Here is a 19,140-nt window from a genome sequence, read left to right as displayed (position 1 = left end):
GCCTAAAGCACTAAAAGTGTATTCTACCCTTAGGGGTACTTTGCACGTTGCGACATCGCTACTGCAATATCGTCGGGGTCAAATCGAAATTGATGCACATCCGACACCGGTAGCGACGTCGCAACGTGTAAAGCCTAGAAGCAACGATAAACGATCGCAAAAGCGTCGAAAATCGGTGATCTGTGTAGTGTCAGTCATTTCCATAATTTCGCTGCAGTGACAGGTACGATGTTGTTCCTCGTTCCTGCGGCAGCACACATTGCCATGTATGAAGCCGCAGGAGCAAGGAATATCTGCTTACCTGCGTCCCGCCTGCAATGAGGAAGGAAGGAGGTGGGCGGGATGTTTACGTCCCGCTCATCTCCGCCCCTCCGCTTCTATTGGCCGCCTGCCGTGTGATGTCGCTGTGACGCTGAACGACCCGCCCCCTTAGGAAGGAGGCAGGTTGCCAGCCAGAGCGATGTCGCAGGGCAGGTAAGTGCATGTGAAGCTGCCGTAGTGATAATGTTCGCTACGACAGCTATCACAAGAGATGGCACCTGCGACGGGGGCGGGGACTATTGTGCTCAGCATCGCTACAATCGGCTAGCGATGTCGCAGCGTGCAAAGTACCCCTTAGATTATTCCATGCTTTTGTCAACTCTCTAATTCTATACAGTATTCTGCCTGGCCATTGTATTTTCTGTAGTGATGGGTGGACCCGGATTGTAAAAGTTTGGATCCACATGGGTTACCTAGTACCCATGCACCAACCACGGATCTGGAGTTCTCAGGGAACTCCGTGGAATTATCCGGATCTGTCCACCTGGGTAATTTAAAAAAAGAAAATGAAAAAAAGGGATAGAGCAGACACATTATACTTACCAGTCTCCCGCACGGCGGTAACACTACTTCCAGGGCCGCTCATTACCCTCATGCATATGCACTGCTTTCCCTGCCAACTGGCAGTGCGGCATTTATGATTGGTTGCAGTCAGACTGCGCCTCCATCTTCTGTGACAGCGTGTTTGACTGCTTGCAATCGAACACGCTGTGTGTGTCCCTTTCGTGGTGTAAAATTAAATGAAAAAAAAGGTGTAGGGTCCACCATATTGTGATACCCAGCACAGATAAAGCATATAGCTAAAGGCTGCAGCCTCCAGCTGTGTGCTTATTTTGGCTGTGTATCAAAACAAGGGCACCCTATGCGGCTTTTTTTATTATTATTTAATTTTTTTATTTTTTTTTATTTAAAAAACGGCATACGGCCCCCCCTCCAATTTTGATACCCAGCCATGATAAAGCCAACAGCTGGGGGCTGGTATTCTCAGGCTGGGGAGACCAATTGTTATGGGCCATCCCAGCCTAAAAATAGCAGCAAGCAGCCTGTGTTAGTTCATTCATCCAGAGCTGGTTGTACAGATTTCTCTCAATGAGTGATGAATTCTGTCCATGATTTGATTTGGACAGTATGTATCATCTTACTGGTTCTCTTTAAAGGGAAAGTTAGAACATCCCCAGTAACATTAGATATTCCTTTGTTTTGTTGAAATCTTTACGTTTAGGCACCATTAGTCTAATATGAATGGCGATCTTTAGACAAAAAGGATTTTACAATTAAAGAAAAGCTGTTTAAAAATGGCAAATAAGGTGCGGTTGTAACAGGTTGTCCTATTTTACAACTGGCTGTACTGTACAAAAGTGGATGTTATATTTTATAAACAGCATTACAAATCTATTGTTTTGGCATCCTTAATGTAACCTAGGTGTGAAAACGGCAAGATCCATATTATAGCTGAACTACCTGCCATATTCTGCTGAACTGAACCCTCCAATAGCAGTTGGGCAGTCAATGGACTAGTGAGCATGGAACCCTCTCTGCTCTCCCCCTGTCAAATGATATTGAATTTTAATAACTGATCCTTTTGTTAACCCTGGAGAGTGTCACTTCAAAGCGATTCTGTCAGCGGCTCATGCTCCTCTTCTGATTGAGAACTTTTCTCTTCTTGTGATCGCCATCCTCCGTCCCTATTTCATGTGGATGACGTGTCCTACTTATACGTCAACCACACAATGTCTTCCATCGCCATCCTGCGCAGGCGCACTTTTCTCTGAGATGCTGAGAACTGAGCAAAGTACTGTATGGCGCATGTGGAGCACCCCACGGGGCTTGGGGAGGGTCAGGGAATGTCACGGCCGTCCCTTCCCAGTGTCGCGATCATGAGGTGTCCAAAAAAAGGAATGGACGATTGCATGATGGTGGGGATGTTGGGAGTAGTTGTCTCGTGACGCCACCTGTGGTATGCGGCAAAGGGATTAGCCGCTGCTGTGGGTGATGTCCCGTGGGGTGGATGGTGTCGCAGACGGGATGGTTCGGCTCCCCAAAGGTAGAGCTAGGCCCCAGGGAGGATGATGGGGGATGGTAGTGACAGTTGGCGCTGGAGCAAGGGGCGACGGCGCCAGCAATGAAGGGCTGACTCAGTAGTTGAGGTTCAAGGTTTTTACTCACTGTCCAGTTGTCACCCTTAGAGTGCCGGTCTCTGCTGTGATGGGCCCCAGCTGATCCCGGATAATACGGAGGTCACCGCCGGTGCTCCCACTGTGTGTCCTTTCTGGTTGGGGTCCCTCCAGTTGCGTTGATGGAATATGGAACGGGCTGCGGGTGTTTCCTGTACTCTCTGCAGACCCTGGAATCCCCAGTAGCTGTAGAGAGCCCGGGCTGAGCTGTCTGCTCCAAGCCACGGGTCTGGTAGTGCTCCAGAAGTATAAGGTGATGCCTGGACCAAGGTCCTGACCATGCTCCTCACCCCAAGCTGTGCCCGGGGTAACTACCCAAGTGTGTAGATGCTCCTTCCTTTTCCCAAAGTGGTGCCCGCCCCCCCAGGTGATTGTCCTAGTGACCGGGAAAGTACCATGCTTCATGATGGCCACCCCCCTATCTACCCTAGGCCATCCCCGGTGGGAAAGTACCTAACTGTGTGTAGTTTGTGAATGTGAGAGACACCAGCGATTAACCCCTTCCTTTACCCGGTATGAGTGCTGCACTTTAAGTGAGATGCACTACCCTGTGGCGACTGAAGCCTCAGGGGCACCACACATGCGCAGAGAAAGGCTAAAAAGCACCTGCGTATGCATAATACAATGCTATGATCTGCCCTCAGCAGGGCAGAGAAAAGTGCAATGAGCAGAAAGGGCGATGATAGAAACTGTGTGCATGATGTATGACATGTCATCCACATGAAGCAGGAAAGAAGGTCGGCGATTGCAAGGAGAGAGGAGGCGCCAGATCAAGACCAGAGATGCCCATCAGACCGGACTGTGCCGTCTGTAAACATAATAAAAGATCTTTTTTATATCTTACAGAGCGGATTGGGGACATATATACTGCATTCTAGAATACTATAACAGGAGGGATTACAGATACTGGCTGTACTTTATATGTGGGGGCGGGGAACTTGATGACAGGTTTCCTTTAAGACTGTGAACATTAGCGCGAAATATATGACAATAAAGGGGTAAATAGTCAATTTGTGTTGCTCCTGGGGGGGCGGCATCCTGGGGAACTGCATAGAAAATGGTGACTTTGGGTAATGTTTAATTTTGCCAACTCAACATTTAAGCATTATGAGACACCTGTTCCGTGGATAAGCAAAATTAACCTGTGGACACATAGGGGTACGATGCTGCGATGTCGAGCGCGACAGTCCCCACCCCCGTCGCAGCAGCAATATCTTGTGATTGCTGCCGTAGCGAACATTATCGCTACGGCAGCTTCACATGCACTTACCTGCCCTGCGACGTCACTCTGGCCGGCGAACCGCCTCCTTCCTAAGGGGGCGGGTCGTGCGGCGTCACAGCGACGTCACACGGCAGGCGGCCAATAGAAGCGGAGGGGCGGAGATGAGCGGGACGTAAACATCCCGCCCACCTCCTTCCTTCTTCATTACAGCCGGGACGCAGGTAAGGAGATGTTCCTCGCTCCTGCGGCTTCATCCACAGCGATGTGTGCTGCCTGCTGGAACGAGGAACAACATCGTACCGTCGCTGCTGCAAAAATTATGGAAATGTTGGACCCTACACCGATCATACGATAACGACGCTTTTGCACTCGTTAATCGTATGTAAAAGGATTCACATACTGCGATGTCGACAGCGACGCCGGATGTGCGTCACTTTCGATTTGACCCCACCAACATCACACCTGCGATGTCGCAACGTGCAAAGTACCCCATACTTCTGGTGGGAATAATATGCACAATGGTACGGTTTTGCCTCTCTACATGTGCTTTCTGCTCAATAACTACAAGAAGCAGAGAGATTGTTCTTCAGCGATCAGACAGACTGTCGAGTAGGCAAATATTTGTCGGAACAGATGTGCCCTTCCACTCTCGTTTTGCATCTGCACAATTTAATGGGCTGACAGTTGTGCTGACTTCTTAGCTGCGCCTGGGAGCATCTGTCTGTAGGAACAGTCACTCACTGCTGGGTTCAGATAAATTAACAAATGCACGGATGTCCTATCAAATGGTATGTACTTTCCATTAAAATGTTTTACTATTTGTAAACTGTCATTTAAAGAAACCAATCTGCTTATGTGAGATGTAATGCTGGTGACATTTCCACACCGATCTGAATACTGGATGGCAATCATCATCTAAATTAAAAAACAAAACCACATTGCTGTGCACGTTTCGTCTTTTATCAGTTCTTTTAACCACTTCAGGGTTTGGAAACCGTGACGCAGTTTAAAAGTAGAGACTTGCTCATTCTTCCTATCATAAGAAGCTCTCTCTCTATACTTCACTGTAAAGCAGGAGAGGAGAAGGGGTTAACGCCGCGCATTCACCAGAAAAGATGTAGAATTGTTGATTAATTAATAATTCTTTTATTCCCTAGGTCTACGCGTTTCGAGGTATGAAACCTCTTCCTCAAGACCAAAATATCAACAATATCTGCATTGTTGATATTTTGGTCCTGAGGAAGAGGTTCCATACCTCGAAACGCGTAGACCTGTGGAATAAAATAATTATTAATTAATCAACAATTCTGCATCTTTTCTGGCAAATGCGCAGCGTTAACCCCTTCTCCTCTCCTGCTTTGAAGACTCATCCACGTGGGGCTGTGGCAGCCGCCATTATCTTAAGGCCCTGTTACACACAACGATATCGCTAACAGGATGTCGCTGGGGTCACGGAATTTGTGTCGCACATCCGGCCTCGTTAGCGACGTTGTTGCGTGTGACACGTATGAGCGACCGCTAATGATCCCAAATACTCACCAAATCGTTGATTGTTGACACGGCGTTCATTTTCAAAATATCGTTGCTCGTTCTGGACACAGGTTGTTCGTCATTCCTGAGGCAGCACACATGGCTACGCAAGAAACCCCAGGAACGACGAACAACAGCGTTCCTGCGTCCTCCGGCAACGAGGTGGGAGTGACGTTTATGCGGCTGCTCTCTGCCTTCCGCTTCTATTGGTGGCCCGCTGTGTGATGTCGCTGTGACGCCGCATGAACCGCCCCCTTAGAAAAGAGGTTGTTCGCCGACCACAGCGATGTCGTTAGGAAGGTAAGTTCGTGTATCGTGCACTACCGATATTGTTTGCCACGGGTAGCGATTTGCCCGTGACGCACAAACGACGGGGGCGGGTGCGATCGCCAGCGATGTCGCAGCGTGTAAAGCGGCATTCATGCTATCTGTGGTGGTTGTGACCCTCAGAACCACATTAGGTGAGTGTATATTGTTATACATTGCCCTTCTATTGATCTGGTGAGACCCTATCAGCGCTTCTGTTTTCTAGTTTTATCACTATACTTCACTGTATAGGGCAAAAGACACCGGTGGCAGAACTGCAAGAACAATGGAAAATAGCCAACGAGGTTGATTCAGAAAACTGACCGCCTGTGATTTCTTTAAGCACCTACGCTTGGGAAAAATTGTCGGAAGAGGTTGTGTGCACATAGCCTGATACCTTGTTTCCCGAAAATAAGTCCTAGCATGATTTTACAGGAGTTTTGGAGTATGCTTGAACTATAAGCCCTACTCCAAAAATAAGCCCTAGTTATAGTTAGGGCTGAAGTTAGGGGGAGTAAAACTGTACAATACCTCAGGGCCCCCAGCGTTTGTATTCCGAGGTTAAGATTGTTTAAAAGGGAACCGGTCACCAGATTTGGCAACTATAAGTTGCGGCCACCACCAATGAGCTCTTATATACAATATTCCAGAATACTATATATAAGAGCCTAGGCCGCTGTGTAGAGCGTAAAAAACTAGGGGGCGGTCTGGTCCAATGGGTGTCACTGGTCTCGAGCTGGCTACTCCTCCGTCTTAGGCGATCACGATCCTCCTGCTCAGCCCTGTCAGCATGACACGTCCTGCATCATTCACAGAGAGGCCTTAAAGGGAAACTGTCATCAGAAATTTAACTGAAACCTAAAAGTTTCCCCCTCTGCAGCTCCTGGGCTGCATTCTAGCAGGTTCCTGTACTTTTTGTGGCCCCTTTTAAACCAAATTAAATACTTTATAAACTTGTACCTTTTGCTATGTAAATTTTGTAAATCGTCCATGGGGGCGGGCTCTCTGCTGACCGTTGCTGTTCCTCTAGCACATTGACGCCGTCCCCCCACGCTCCATTTCATCCATCAGGACGCCGCCCACTGCGCCCGAGGTGCCGCCCACGCCAGGCTCGCTGGTGATGTGTGTCACAAGCACGAGATTGTGGGCGGCGCTGTGATTGCATTGCAAGTGCCCGCCCATAATCTCGTGAACGCGCTTTCCCCCCACTGCCTCCAGCGTTCTGCGCAAGCGCTCGCCGGCCAAATGACCTGACGTCACCTCCTTCCCATCTTACCCTGCAGCAGGGCAAGATGGGGAAGAGGTGACGTCGGGTCATCTGGCCAGCAAGCGCTTGCGCAGAACGCTGGAGGAAGAGGGGAAAGTGCGGTCACGAGGTTATGGGCGGCACTTGCTGATGACACTCACAGCGCCGCCCATAACCTCGTGCCTGCGCAAAACGTCACCAGTGGTCACACGTGCACACAGTGCACAGTCCCGCTACAGTCGCACAGCGCATGCACGGGACCACGGGCGCCCAGGGGCGGCGTCCTGAGATATGAAATTCAGCGTTGGGGGGGGCGGCGTAAATCTGCTGGAGGAACAGCAATGGTCAGCAGAGAGCCCGCCCCCATGGACGATTTACAAAATTTACATAGCAAAAGGTACAAGTTTATAAAGTATTTAATTTGGTTTACAAGGGACCACAAAACGTACAGGAACCTTGCTAGAATGCAGCCCAGGAGCTGCAGAGGGGGAAACGTTTAGGTTTAAAGCAAAATTTCTGATGACAGGTTCCCTTTAATTGCTCTCCTGCGCATGCACACTTTGATCTGCCTGGCTGAGGGACAGCAAAGTACTGTAGTGGACATGCACGGGCGGTCTTTGACCTTTGCTCATGCCTTTGCATTACTGTACTGTACTGCAGATCAAAGTGCACATGCACAGGAGCACAATGGAGGCCTCTCTGTGAATGACACAGGACAAGTCATGCCGATGGGGCTGGGCAGAAGGACAGCGATCGCCTAAGATGGAGGAGGCGGACTGAGAGCAGCAACAAACATTGGACCGGACCGCCTCCTAGGTGAGTATTATAAAGGTGTTTCTTACGTTATACAGAACAGCCTGGACTCTTACATACAGCACTCTAGAATACTGTATATAAGAGCCCACTGGTGGTGGCTCCAGCTAATAAGGGAAAAACCTGGTGACAGGTAACCTTTAAGGTCCTTTTGTGATAGATACATAGCACCCAAGCTTCAGAAGAAGGAGGACAAAGATGGCCGAAAGAGGAAGTGCCGGACCGGAGAACGGAGACACCCATCCGACCAGTTTGCACTGCACCGCCCCATAGGTGAGTATTATAAAGTGTTTTTTATGTTCTACACAGTGGCCTGGGCTCTTATATACAGCAAGTTAGAATACTGTATATAAGAACCCAGTGGTGGTGGCCACAGCTTATAGGCCCCAAATCTGGTGACAGGTTCCTTTAAACAGTGTGCCGGAGTTATTCTTTTTCATTAATAAATTAACACTATATTGGTAATGATAAAAACGAGAAGTCTAACTTTATAATGACAAATATTTTGTGACTTACGCTCTCCACACCACGTCCCGTATGAGACAAGCAGCTGGCACCAGTAGTAATCCAAGCCAGAAGTATCCGCACTGCAGCACCATCCCAGCCTGTAATAAAGAGATGGTTGTGAATGCAATAAATATAAAAAATAAATCACTACAACTCAAAACTTTCTGTAATAAACATTTTTTCAAGAATGCAAGGAAACTGGCACAAATGTAATTATTCAAAGAAGTCAATGGAACCAGAATAATTCCATAAGCCACTCAGACTTAGATAAACTGTTAAAGGGCACCAATCACCAGGATTTTCCTACATAACCTAAAGCCAGTGTTATACTGGCACTATCAGGCTGATTCTCTACATACCTGTAGTGGGCAGCTCGGATGTTTAGGTTTTGAAATCCAAGAAAGTAAAGTTAATAAAATTGGCAGCTTCTTGAGTGATAGCAGCTGAGGATTAGATAATACCTGGGGGGGAATTCATAATTATCCCCTCCCCCTGTTAGAATTAACATAAGTATTATAAAATCAATTTAATTTTTGACTTGCAGGACCTGTGTGAGGTCATACCCATGTAACCAAAAGGGGCGGGGCCTCAGCCAATAAAGCTGATACCAGGAAGCAACATTTTTCTGTTAGCTGAGGCCCCGCCTCTTCTGGTCACATGGCTATTACCTCACACAGGTCCTTCTAGTGAAAAAATAAATCGATTGTATAATACTTATGCTAATTCTAACAGTGGGAGGGGATAACTATGAATACCCCCAGATATTATCTGATCCTCAGCTGCTGTCACTCAAGAAGCTGGTGATTCTATAAACTTTACTTTCTTGAATTTCAAAACCTAAATATCCGAGCTGACCACTAAAGGTATGTAGAGACTCAGCCTGATAGTGCCAGTATAGCACTGGCTTTATGTTATATACGACAATCTTGATGATCTATGAAAAACAAAATACTATTCCCTCCCTCCCCCCCAAAAAAACACCCCCTAGTTTCCTTGATATGATATGGCCATGGGTAATACTATCACTTCCCAATGACATTATCTGTGCTGTGAGAAGGATCTTAGATCATTTTCCATAATTATTTAAACTAAAATGAATGGACTTTAAAGGGAATCTATCCCCAGGTTTTTACGTCCCCATCTGAGAGCAGCATAATGTAGGGGTAGAGACTGATTCAAGCGATGTGTCCCTTTCTAGGCTGCTTCCTGCAGTTTTGATTATAAACTGTTTTATCTACAGCATATCTAGCAGTCCTCTGAATGCTTAGCCCTGTATAACCCCACCATCACACAACTGATTGGCAGTTTTCTGTGTACACTGTGCATAGGCAGAAAGCTGTCAATCAGTGGTGGAGGCATGGTTGGACGACCTGGTAGCAAGACAAATAGTTCTCTAGTGATACTTTCCTGCAAATAAAAAAAATGGTTTTATAGAGTGACACATTGCTGGAATCAGGGTCTCTGTCTCCACATTATGCTGTTTTTAGATGGGGGAGCAAAAACCTGGTGACAGATTCCCTTTAATAAAACCAGATATAGAAATAAAGCAGATTTACTTTGGACACACCTTCTCATTCAAAGAGGTTTCTTTATTTTCATGACTCTAAAAATTGTAGATTCACATTGAAGGCATCAAAACTATGAATTAACACATGTGGAATGAAATACTTAACAAAAAAGTGTGAAACAACTGAAAATATGTCTTATATTCCAGGCTCTTCAAAGTAGCCACCTTTTGCTTAGATTACTGCTTTGTACACTCTTGGCATTCTCTTGATGAGCTTCAAGAGTCACCGGAAATGGTCTTCCAACAGTCTTGAAGGAGTTCCCAGAGATGCTTAGCACTTGTTGGCCCTTTTGCCTTCACTCTGCGGTCCAGCTCACCCCAAACCATCTCGATTGGGTTCAGGTCTGGTAACTGTGGAGGCCAGGTCATCTGGCGTAGCACCCCATCACTCTCCTTCTTAGTCAAATAGCCCTTACACAGCCTGGAGATGTGTTTGGGGTCATTATCCTGTTGAAAAATAAATTATGGTCCAACTAAACGCAAACCGGATTGAATAGCACGCCGCTGCAAGATGCTGTGGTAGCCATGCTGGTTCTGTATGCCTTCAATTTTGAAAAAATCCCCAACAGTGTCACCAGCAAAGCACCCCCACACCATCACACCTCCTCCTCCATGCTTCACGGTGGGAACCAGCCATGTAGAGTCCATCCGTTCACCTTTTCTACAAAGACACGGTGGTTGGATCCAAAGATCTCAAATTTGGACTCATCAGACCAAAGCACAGATTTCCTCTGGTCTAATGCCATTCCTTGTGTTCTTTAGCCCAAACAAGTCTCTTCTGCTTGTTGCCTATCCTTAGCAGTGGTTTCCTAGCAGCTATTTTACCATGAAGGCCTGCTGCACAAAGTCTCCTCTTAACAGTTCTTCTAGAGATGTGTCTGCTGCTAGAACTCTGTGTAGCATTGACCTGGTCTCTAATCTGAGCTGCTATTAACCTGCAATTTCTGAGGCTGGTGACTCAGATAAACTTATCCTCCACAGCAGAGGTGACTCTTGGTCTTCCTTTCCTGGAGCGGTCCTCATGTGAGCCAGTTTCTTTGTAGCATTTGATGATTTTTGACACTGCACTTGGGGACACTTTCAAAGTTATCCCAATTTTTCGGACCGACTGACCTTTATTTCTTAAATTAATGATGGCCACTCGTTTTTCTTTACTTAGCTGCTTTTTTCTTGCCATAATACAAATTCTAACAGTCTATTCAGTAGGACTATCAGCTGTGTATCCACCAGACTTCTAAACAACACAACTGATTGTCCCAACCCCATTTATAAGGCAAGAAATCCCACTTATAAAACCTGACAGGGCACACCTGTGAAGTGAAAACTATTTCCGGTGACTACCTCTTGAAGCTCATCAAGAGAATGCCAAGAGTGTGCAAGGCAGTAATCAAAGCAAAAGGTGGCTAGTTTGAAGAACCTAGAATATAAGACATATTTTCAGTTGTTTCACAATTTTTTAAGTATTTCATTCCACATGTGTAATTCATAGTTTTGATGCCTTCAATGTGAATCTACAATTTTCAGAGTCATGAAAATAAAGAAAACTGTTTAAATGAGATTGTGTGTCCAAACATTTGGTCTGTTCTGTATGTGTAAATTTTTTTTTATTGATTTATTTTTATATGGGCAAAAGATGGTGACTTGATTAGTGGTTTGTGTATTTTTTTCATATTTTTTTTAAAACATTTTGTTTTACTTTTTACTGGATTTATTAGTCCTCTTATGGGACTTGAAGCTGTGATCATCTGATCGCCTGTGCTACAGACAGCAAAGTACCAGCATCCACACCGCTCTGTACAGCTGAAATCACGATCTCCTATGAATGCTGGCTTAAAGCCGGCACTCACAGGAGGATTATGACAGACATAGGGGTCATCAGGTTATCCCCAACTGTCATGATAATTCATCAACACCCCGCGATCACATCACGGGTGCACTGAGGGGAAGGAGGAATGACGCACCCTCCTGCTGACACCTGTTAAATGCCGTTGTCAGAGATTGACAGCGGGATTCATCTGGTTAACAGCCGCAGGTAGACCTCCGATCCACCTGCGATTGTTAGATTAAATTAGCCATTAAGTGCAGCGAAAGATGCGGGCTTGGCGTGCGAGCCTGCATCAAAGGCAGAGATATGACTTTTGACATGTACATCAAAACTCATGAAGGAGTTAAATACCACTATAGTAGCAAACTCAATAAATTAGTAGCCAGAGTAATAGATATTTAAGCGTCTAATAATTATGTTGGCCTATTTAATTTGGGCAATAATGAATACATCAGTGATGAAACTCAAATCAGACCGTAATGTAAAACATACTGAACTTTTCCAAAGTCTGGTATACACCAACAATAAAGAAACAGATTCAGAGAAAGTAATGAGATATTTCAAAGAAATCAGGCTTTCCTTGCAGCAACAGCAAAAATCAGAAGCCCCAATAACAGAAATTCAATTAGAATTAGATTGCTTTCTTTTCAAATTAAAAGACTCTGGGCTCTGATGGAAAACTTGAGAAGTTTGGAAGAGGTGTCAAATATAAACTTCCAATTTGCCAAGTTCACCAAATTGTCTCCCAAAAACTTAAATAGATGTCCATAGTGTGGTGCCCCTGAGGCTTCAGTCTCCAGAGTATTGCATCTGTCTTAAGGTGTAATGCTTATCCCGGGTAAGAAGAGGTTAACCACTGGTTTTTGCTTACACAATACACTTACATAAACACACAGTTAGTGAGCCAGCACTTACATTACTGAGGAAGCCAGGGTGGGAAATTCCCGGGTAGAATGAGTCATCAAAAAGGTGGGGGCTGCCATGGAAGTTAGCGAACACACTTAGTTCCACTTTAGAAGGAGTTTTACCTCAGAACAGTATGGGAGCAGAAGAGAGCAGACAGCCTTAGGAGAGCAGCATTTAACAGACTGTTCCTGGGCATGGGAGACTGGAGAAATTAGTCCCAGAACCAGGGGCCATGACACCGCACTGAGTTTGCACCGGACGGACTGGGAGAAGCAGGAGACGACCAAGTGAAGCTGTGAGACAGAGGAGCAACTCGGTACCCGGAAGATGAGCCCCCAACAGCCCCTTCAGGACCGGCACTAGTCAGGGTGCAGAGCCCTCAGTTAGGGAACCTTCATGGACGCTATGAAATCTGCAGGGAAAGTGGATTTCACAACCAATTGCCCACCATCAAAAGTTCCAGGGCACAGCAGCAGATAGAGACAGGAGCCATGGCCACGGTCGGGTCCATAACAAGTTTCACGCTGCCTGCGTACAGGATGGCAACTAAAGCCACGGGGATGCACACTACAAGGCGCAAGGAGGAAGGTCTCACACGCATCACAACACTGGTGGTGACCTCTGATTCATCTGGAATCGGCTGGGGCCCATCACGGCGATGACCGGTACTCTGCGGGTGCAGCACACGAACTGTGAGTAAAACACCTGGAACCGCAGCCCCTGTGTGAGACTCTGATTTGCTGGCACCGCCGCCCCAGACTTTGACGCCAATGGCCCTTCCTAGTCACCACCGTCCCCCCCTGGGCTCGCTCCACCTGTGGGGAGCTGGACTATGTGACCTGTGGTAACATCAGCCCCAGAGGAGAGCAACATCTCTCAGCGGCAGCTAATCATTGGCCGTACACCATGAGTGGCGCTGCTAAGCAAACCCCCATTCCCCCCCTTTTTAACTCTCTTTGCCTGTAGCCGACGGGGCCACAGAGCCGGGTCAGGCCATTCACAGCAACCCCGCAAAAACACTGGCACGGTGATCAGTAAGCCCTGCAGGTCCCGTGGGGTGCTACACATAGCAAAACTGCAAAACCTCCAAATTCCTTGATGACGAGTGTATAACACTCTGAGATATCATAGGACAATAACCAAACCCTTTCAAGCTCTTTATCTTATCACACACAAAACTTTAGTAACGTCAGTGTTCTCAGCATAAAAAGGGTTGGTAACCTGGTAGTAACCAACCCTGACAGAGTAATATAAAAAATGGTCCAAAAATGATCCCTCTTAAGGGTGCTTTACACACTGCGACATCGCTAGCGATTGCTAGCGACGTCAAGCGCGATAGCACCCGCCCCCGTCGCATGTGCGACATTTGGTGCTCGCTGCCGTAGCAAACATTATCGCTACGACAGCGTCACACGCACATACCTTATCAGCGACGTTGCTGTGACCGCCGAACAATCCCTCTCTCAAGAGGGAGGTGCGTTCGGCGTCATAGCAACGTCACTGCGGCGTCACTAAGCGGCCGGCCAATAGAAGCGAAGTGGCGGAGATGAGCGGGACGTAACATCCCGCCCCACCTCCTTCCTTCCGCATTGCCGGTGGACGCAGGTAAGGAGATGTTCGTCGTTCCTGCGGTGTCACACATAGCGATGTGTGGTGCCGCAGGAACGACGAACAACATCGTATCTGTGGCAGCAACGATATTAAGGAAAGGAGCGACGTGTCCATGATCACCGCTTTTGAACGATTTTGCAATCGTTGATCGTCGCTCCTTGCTGTCACATGCTGCGATGTCACTACCGGCGCCGGATGTGCATCACTAACGACGTGACCCCGACGATATATCGGTAGCGATGTCGCAGCGTGTTAAGCAACCTTTAGTTAATGGTGATCAGGCAGACCATTTTCTGTAGAACACTGATGCAAACTGACAGTGTCACTGTAAGAGGTAACCTTATTCTGCTGTGACTGAAACGAGTGATAAATCACATGTTCCATAATACCTTTTGTTTCCTCACTACTGATACACTTGACAGAGGCAAAGGAGACCAATTGTGGTCTGCGTTTGGTGAAACTACAACCCAGACAGCAATGCCAGAGGTGGCGATTCTACTACTGCTAACGGCTCCCACAATCTTAGTTGTGACATGTTTTTAATTTCTTTCACACCTATCCATTGCCATTTTTTAATTTACCATGCATTTTGTAAAAAGGGGGCTTTACACGCAACGATATCTCTAACGATATGTCGTCGGGGTCACGGAATTCGTGACGCACATACGGCGTCGTTAGCGACGTCGTTGCGTGTGACACCTATGAGCGAGTGTTAACGATCAAAAATACTCACCTAATCGTTGATCGTTGACACGTCATTCATTTTCAAAAAATCGTTGCTGTGCGCAGGTTGTTCGTCGTTCCTGAGGCAGCACACATCGCTATGTGTGACACCCCGGGAATGACGAACAGCAGCGTTCCTGCATCCTCCGGCAACGAAGTGGGCGTGTCGTTAATGCGGCTGGTCTCCGCCCTCCGCTTCTATTGGTCGGCCGCTGTGTGACGTTGCTGTGACGGCGCACAAACCTCCCCCTTGAAAAAGAGGTTGTTCGCCGCCCACATCGACGTCGCTAGGAAGGTAAGTACGTGTTACGCGTCCTAGTGATATTGTGCACCACGGGCAGAGATTTGCCCGTGATGCACAAATGACGGGGGCGGGTGCTTTCACGATCAACATCGCTAGCGATGTCGTTGCGTGTAAAGCAGCCTAAACACGATAAATATCTTTTGACAAGCTTTTCATCACCAATTATTAAAATCTTGCTGAAAAAGACATAACAAGAAATGCTGGGAAAACAGATACCTATATAGAAAGAAAAAAAGAAAGAACGCTACAGAATATGTCCGGCGTGTATGGTTGTCAAATTGGACTAATAAAACAGGTGTGCAAAAATCAAGATGCACAGATATATGTCTAAACTTTTTTTAAACTTTATTTCTAATAATTCAACTCCCTTATCAAAAATGATGAAACAAGAAATTAAATGCTACAAGGCAACACCTGTAATAGGGCACTGTATTGGCTTGGCATTAATGGATGTCAAATATGACTAGTAAAACAGATTGTGTAGAACAATCGTTTTTGACACGAACACTTTTTGAGTTGGACAGATGTCATTAGATGTCTGGATTGTGGGTATTTCTTTTGTATCTTCTATCAGAAGCCACAGGCTCAAAAAAGCTACTTTAGGCCCGTTTCACACGTCAGTGAAAAACACTGACGTTCTTCACTGACATGTAAAACACGCACATGTCCCTCCATTTTCCGTGATTCGCGGCACACGTGGGTTGTCCATGTGCAATCCGTGATTGCATATGGATATTACTCACCTGCCTTCGCTCCTGCTGCCATGGTGCTGAACTCCTCGGCTCTACAGCATCTGCCCACCGCTCTCAGCACCTACTTCCTGGTCGGCTCTTCCTGCTCTCATGAATATTCATGAGCCAGGCAGGAGCTGCCGAGAGCAGAGGCTGCAAAGCGAATCGCAGGCAAGGTAAGTTGAAAATATTTAATATTTAATAGGTCCGTGATTTTCTGGTACGTGTTTCACGGATCACACACGGATCACACCATAATGTGGTCCGTGGGTCATCAGTGATGCCAGAAAAAAACTGACTTGTCTCCGTGAGCAGACCCATTGATTATAATGGGTCTGCGTATGTCAGTGATTCTGGTACATATATAAAAAAAAGCACAAACGTACCAGAATCACTGACGTGTGAAAGGGGCCTTAGACAGACTTGGCACTAGCATCTCTGTTTGGCAGTTATGGAGTCCTCTCACTATCCTAAATCAGCATTAATGGCTGCTGCATTTCCTGCCTTGACTTTTGTAGTCTTTGATATTCCCGCCTGATTGGTTGCACTATACCATGTGATGTGACACCTGCAAGGCATTATGCGTAAGGCTGCACCTGAGATCTGTAAGCCATCTGTAACTGATGCAATCTCTTGTATAATGTCAGTAGGCATTTTGGTAATGATTTGCGTATCTCAAATTGCAAATTGTTCACAATTGCCAGAAACTGCAAATTTCATAAAATTTGATACAAAGTCAATTTGCATCAAATCAATTTGCTTCTCTAATTTCAAGTCATATTTATCTCACTATTGTCGAAAGTCTTTAATTGTTTGAGTGAGTGTTTCGTTCTCCAAATGCAATTTCTTTTCTAAAGGAGGTGCAAGGCAATTTCTAAGATACACCAAATAGATGCATTTAAATTGTCTCTTCAGGTAGCAATGAGATGAACTCTAGTGCCACCAATTGGAGGTAGCAATCCTAAAAGTCAAAAGTGACCCTTCAAAGAGCCTTTTCATATGACTTAGGATTTATGCTAGATCAGAACCTGAATTTGCAGACACGGTGTTTTGGAGTGATTGTCCCTCGTCAGTGCAAAGTATGAGATCTGATCTGGCTGTATGAGAAGCTATAGTGGGGTCTATTTCCTATTAATTGTAATACCACCAATGTGGTTTATTGCATTAAGTGCACCAGCTGCAACCTACTTTATATTGGTTGTACAGTGAGAAAACTCAAGGTGCGTTTTAATGAACATATCTGGGATATTTATAATTCTAAGGGCACCGTTATTCCAGCCAGAAATCTCTCATCGGCATCCAGACATTTTATTTCACATCACAATTGCAATACTGACTCCCTGCGTGTTTTTGGTTTAGGAAAAGTTAAAATCTCTCCTCGTGGTGGTGATATCCAACATCAGGTTCTCACACGTGAGGCTTTTTACATATTTCATTTGGGAACTAGAATACCCAATGGTCTTAATCTGAGACGAGATATCATGTTTCATTATTAAATCTTGGTAGATAATGTTTGCATGTACATTTCGGATGATAGAGTTTTTTTGTTTTTTTTATGTGGAATTTTAATATAAAAATCTTTTCTGTATATATAAAAAAATCTGTTCACTTATTGTTGAATTTTTGTATTGTTGTTTTGTATGTTATCTACCCCATGCTGGCACATGTGCTTTCTAATTAAACACACTCCTCCCATTGGTAGGAGTGAGTTTAAATGCTTGTGAGCAAGACATGTTCACTCAGGCTTGACAAAGAACGCAGGCAGCGTTCGAAACGCATAGCCTTAAGCGGGCTTTACACGCTGCGACATCGCTAATGCGGAGTCGTTGGGGTCACGGAATTTGTGACGCACATCCGGCCGCATTAGCGATGCCGTTGCGTGTGACACCGATAAGCGATTTTGCATCGTTGCAAAAACGTGCAAAATCGCTAATCGGCGACATGGGGGTCCATTCTTAAAAATCGTTACTGCAGCAGTAACGAAGTTGTTCCTCGTTCCTGCGGCACCACACATCGCTGCGTGTGATGCCGCAAAAACGAGGAAGCTCCCCTTACCTGCCTCCCGGCCGCTATGTGGAAGGAAGGAGGTGGGCGGGATGTTACGTCCCGCTCATCTCCGCCCCTCCGCTGCTATTGGGCGGCGGTTCAGTGACGTTTCAGTGACGTCGCTGTGACGCCGCACGGACCGCCCCCTTAGAAAGGAGGCGGTTCGCCGGTCACAGCGACGTCGCCGGACAGGTAAGTATGTGTGACGGCTCTGGGCGATGTTGTGCGGCACGGGCAGCGATATGCCCGTGTCGCGCAACAGATGGGGGCGGGTACCCACACTAGCGATATCGAGACCGATATCGCAGTGTGTAAAGTAGCCTTTACGCCGCATATGGGCTCCCTATTTTTGTCATCACATTAATTTTTACGTCCTTTAATAAAATTGCATCAGTTTTACTACTACTCCGGAAGCTGGATTTTTCTTTCTTCTATTTCCTAGAGGAGCAATGTAGCTATAAGACCCCTCACTGGCACGCCAGATTGGTTTGTCAGCATCCGCAAGGTGCGTGACATCTTTCTCCAGCGCTCCCTTTATTAAAAGTCATCTTAATGAATCAAGGCCAATTTAAATGTTTTGTTTGTTTGTTGCTTTTCATATGGAGAATCTATCTGTCCTACACCTTTTGGGGGACACTAAATATTTTTGTAGCATCTAAAGGGCAAACATTTCCACCCCATTACGTGCTTCCCGGTTTTCAATGTGTTAGTAAACTTTATTAGTAAGGTAAAAGTCAGGAGGTCTGTAGACACAACACAGGACAGGTCTATTTATGGGCGGCAGTGCAATAATTGAGTCATACTTAGTAGTTTGGGGATGACAAAGGGCAGGTGGTCCAAAGTCGTTTATCAGTTGTTAGGTGTTAAATCCTTGGGCTGTTGTCAAAGTGTCAAGATGGTTGTAAAATTTTTGCTGCTCTGTCAGCTGAAATCTCAGACTGGCTGTTTTGTTTGACTCCCCTATGTACAAAAAAATAAACAGGCCGCTCCTGGGTTGACTTTGGATTACTCTGTTTCCTACTTGCGGAATTAGGAAAATTGCTATGGATTGGAAGGGATTTATTTTAGCTTCAACGTAAAATGGAAATGAGTAAACTTTTTTAGTGTTGAAATCACATTTTGATAAATGGCAACTGACCTGAGTTTAGAATACTTTTCGGAAACTACACATAAAGGAAACTAGTCACTATGAATATTGTGTCCTATGTACCAAACAGGCAGAACTGAACAAATGAATATATTGTTAGAAGGGAAAAGATTCAGTATAACTTGTATGTTAGTCATAGGCGCATTCTGGGATTAAGAGTC

The 19,140-nt window shown here is 46.0% G+C and overlaps 1 protein-coding gene across 1 annotated transcript in view; it reads right to left on the bottom strand.

Moving 5' to 3' along the window:
- The window catches only part of ATP8A2 (ATPase phospholipid transporting 8A2), a 1,156,459-nt gene that overhangs the window by 100,634 nt on the left and 1,036,685 nt on the right, over positions 1–19,140 (bottom strand). Inside the window, exon 34 of the mRNA XM_075337374.1 lies at positions 8,129–8,217. Coding sequence (XP_075193489.1) covers positions 8,129–8,217 — 89 coding nt within the window. The remainder of the gene's footprint in view (positions 1–8,128; positions 8,218–19,140) is intronic.

The sequence above is a fragment of the Anomaloglossus baeobatrachus genome, chromosome 2 (assembly GCF_048569485.1).
Source record: "Anomaloglossus baeobatrachus isolate aAnoBae1 chromosome 2, aAnoBae1.hap1, whole genome shotgun sequence".
Lineage (NCBI taxonomy): Eukaryota > Metazoa > Chordata > Amphibia > Anura > Aromobatidae > Anomaloglossus > Anomaloglossus baeobatrachus.
This window is presented reverse-complemented; position numbering and strand designations above follow the sequence as displayed.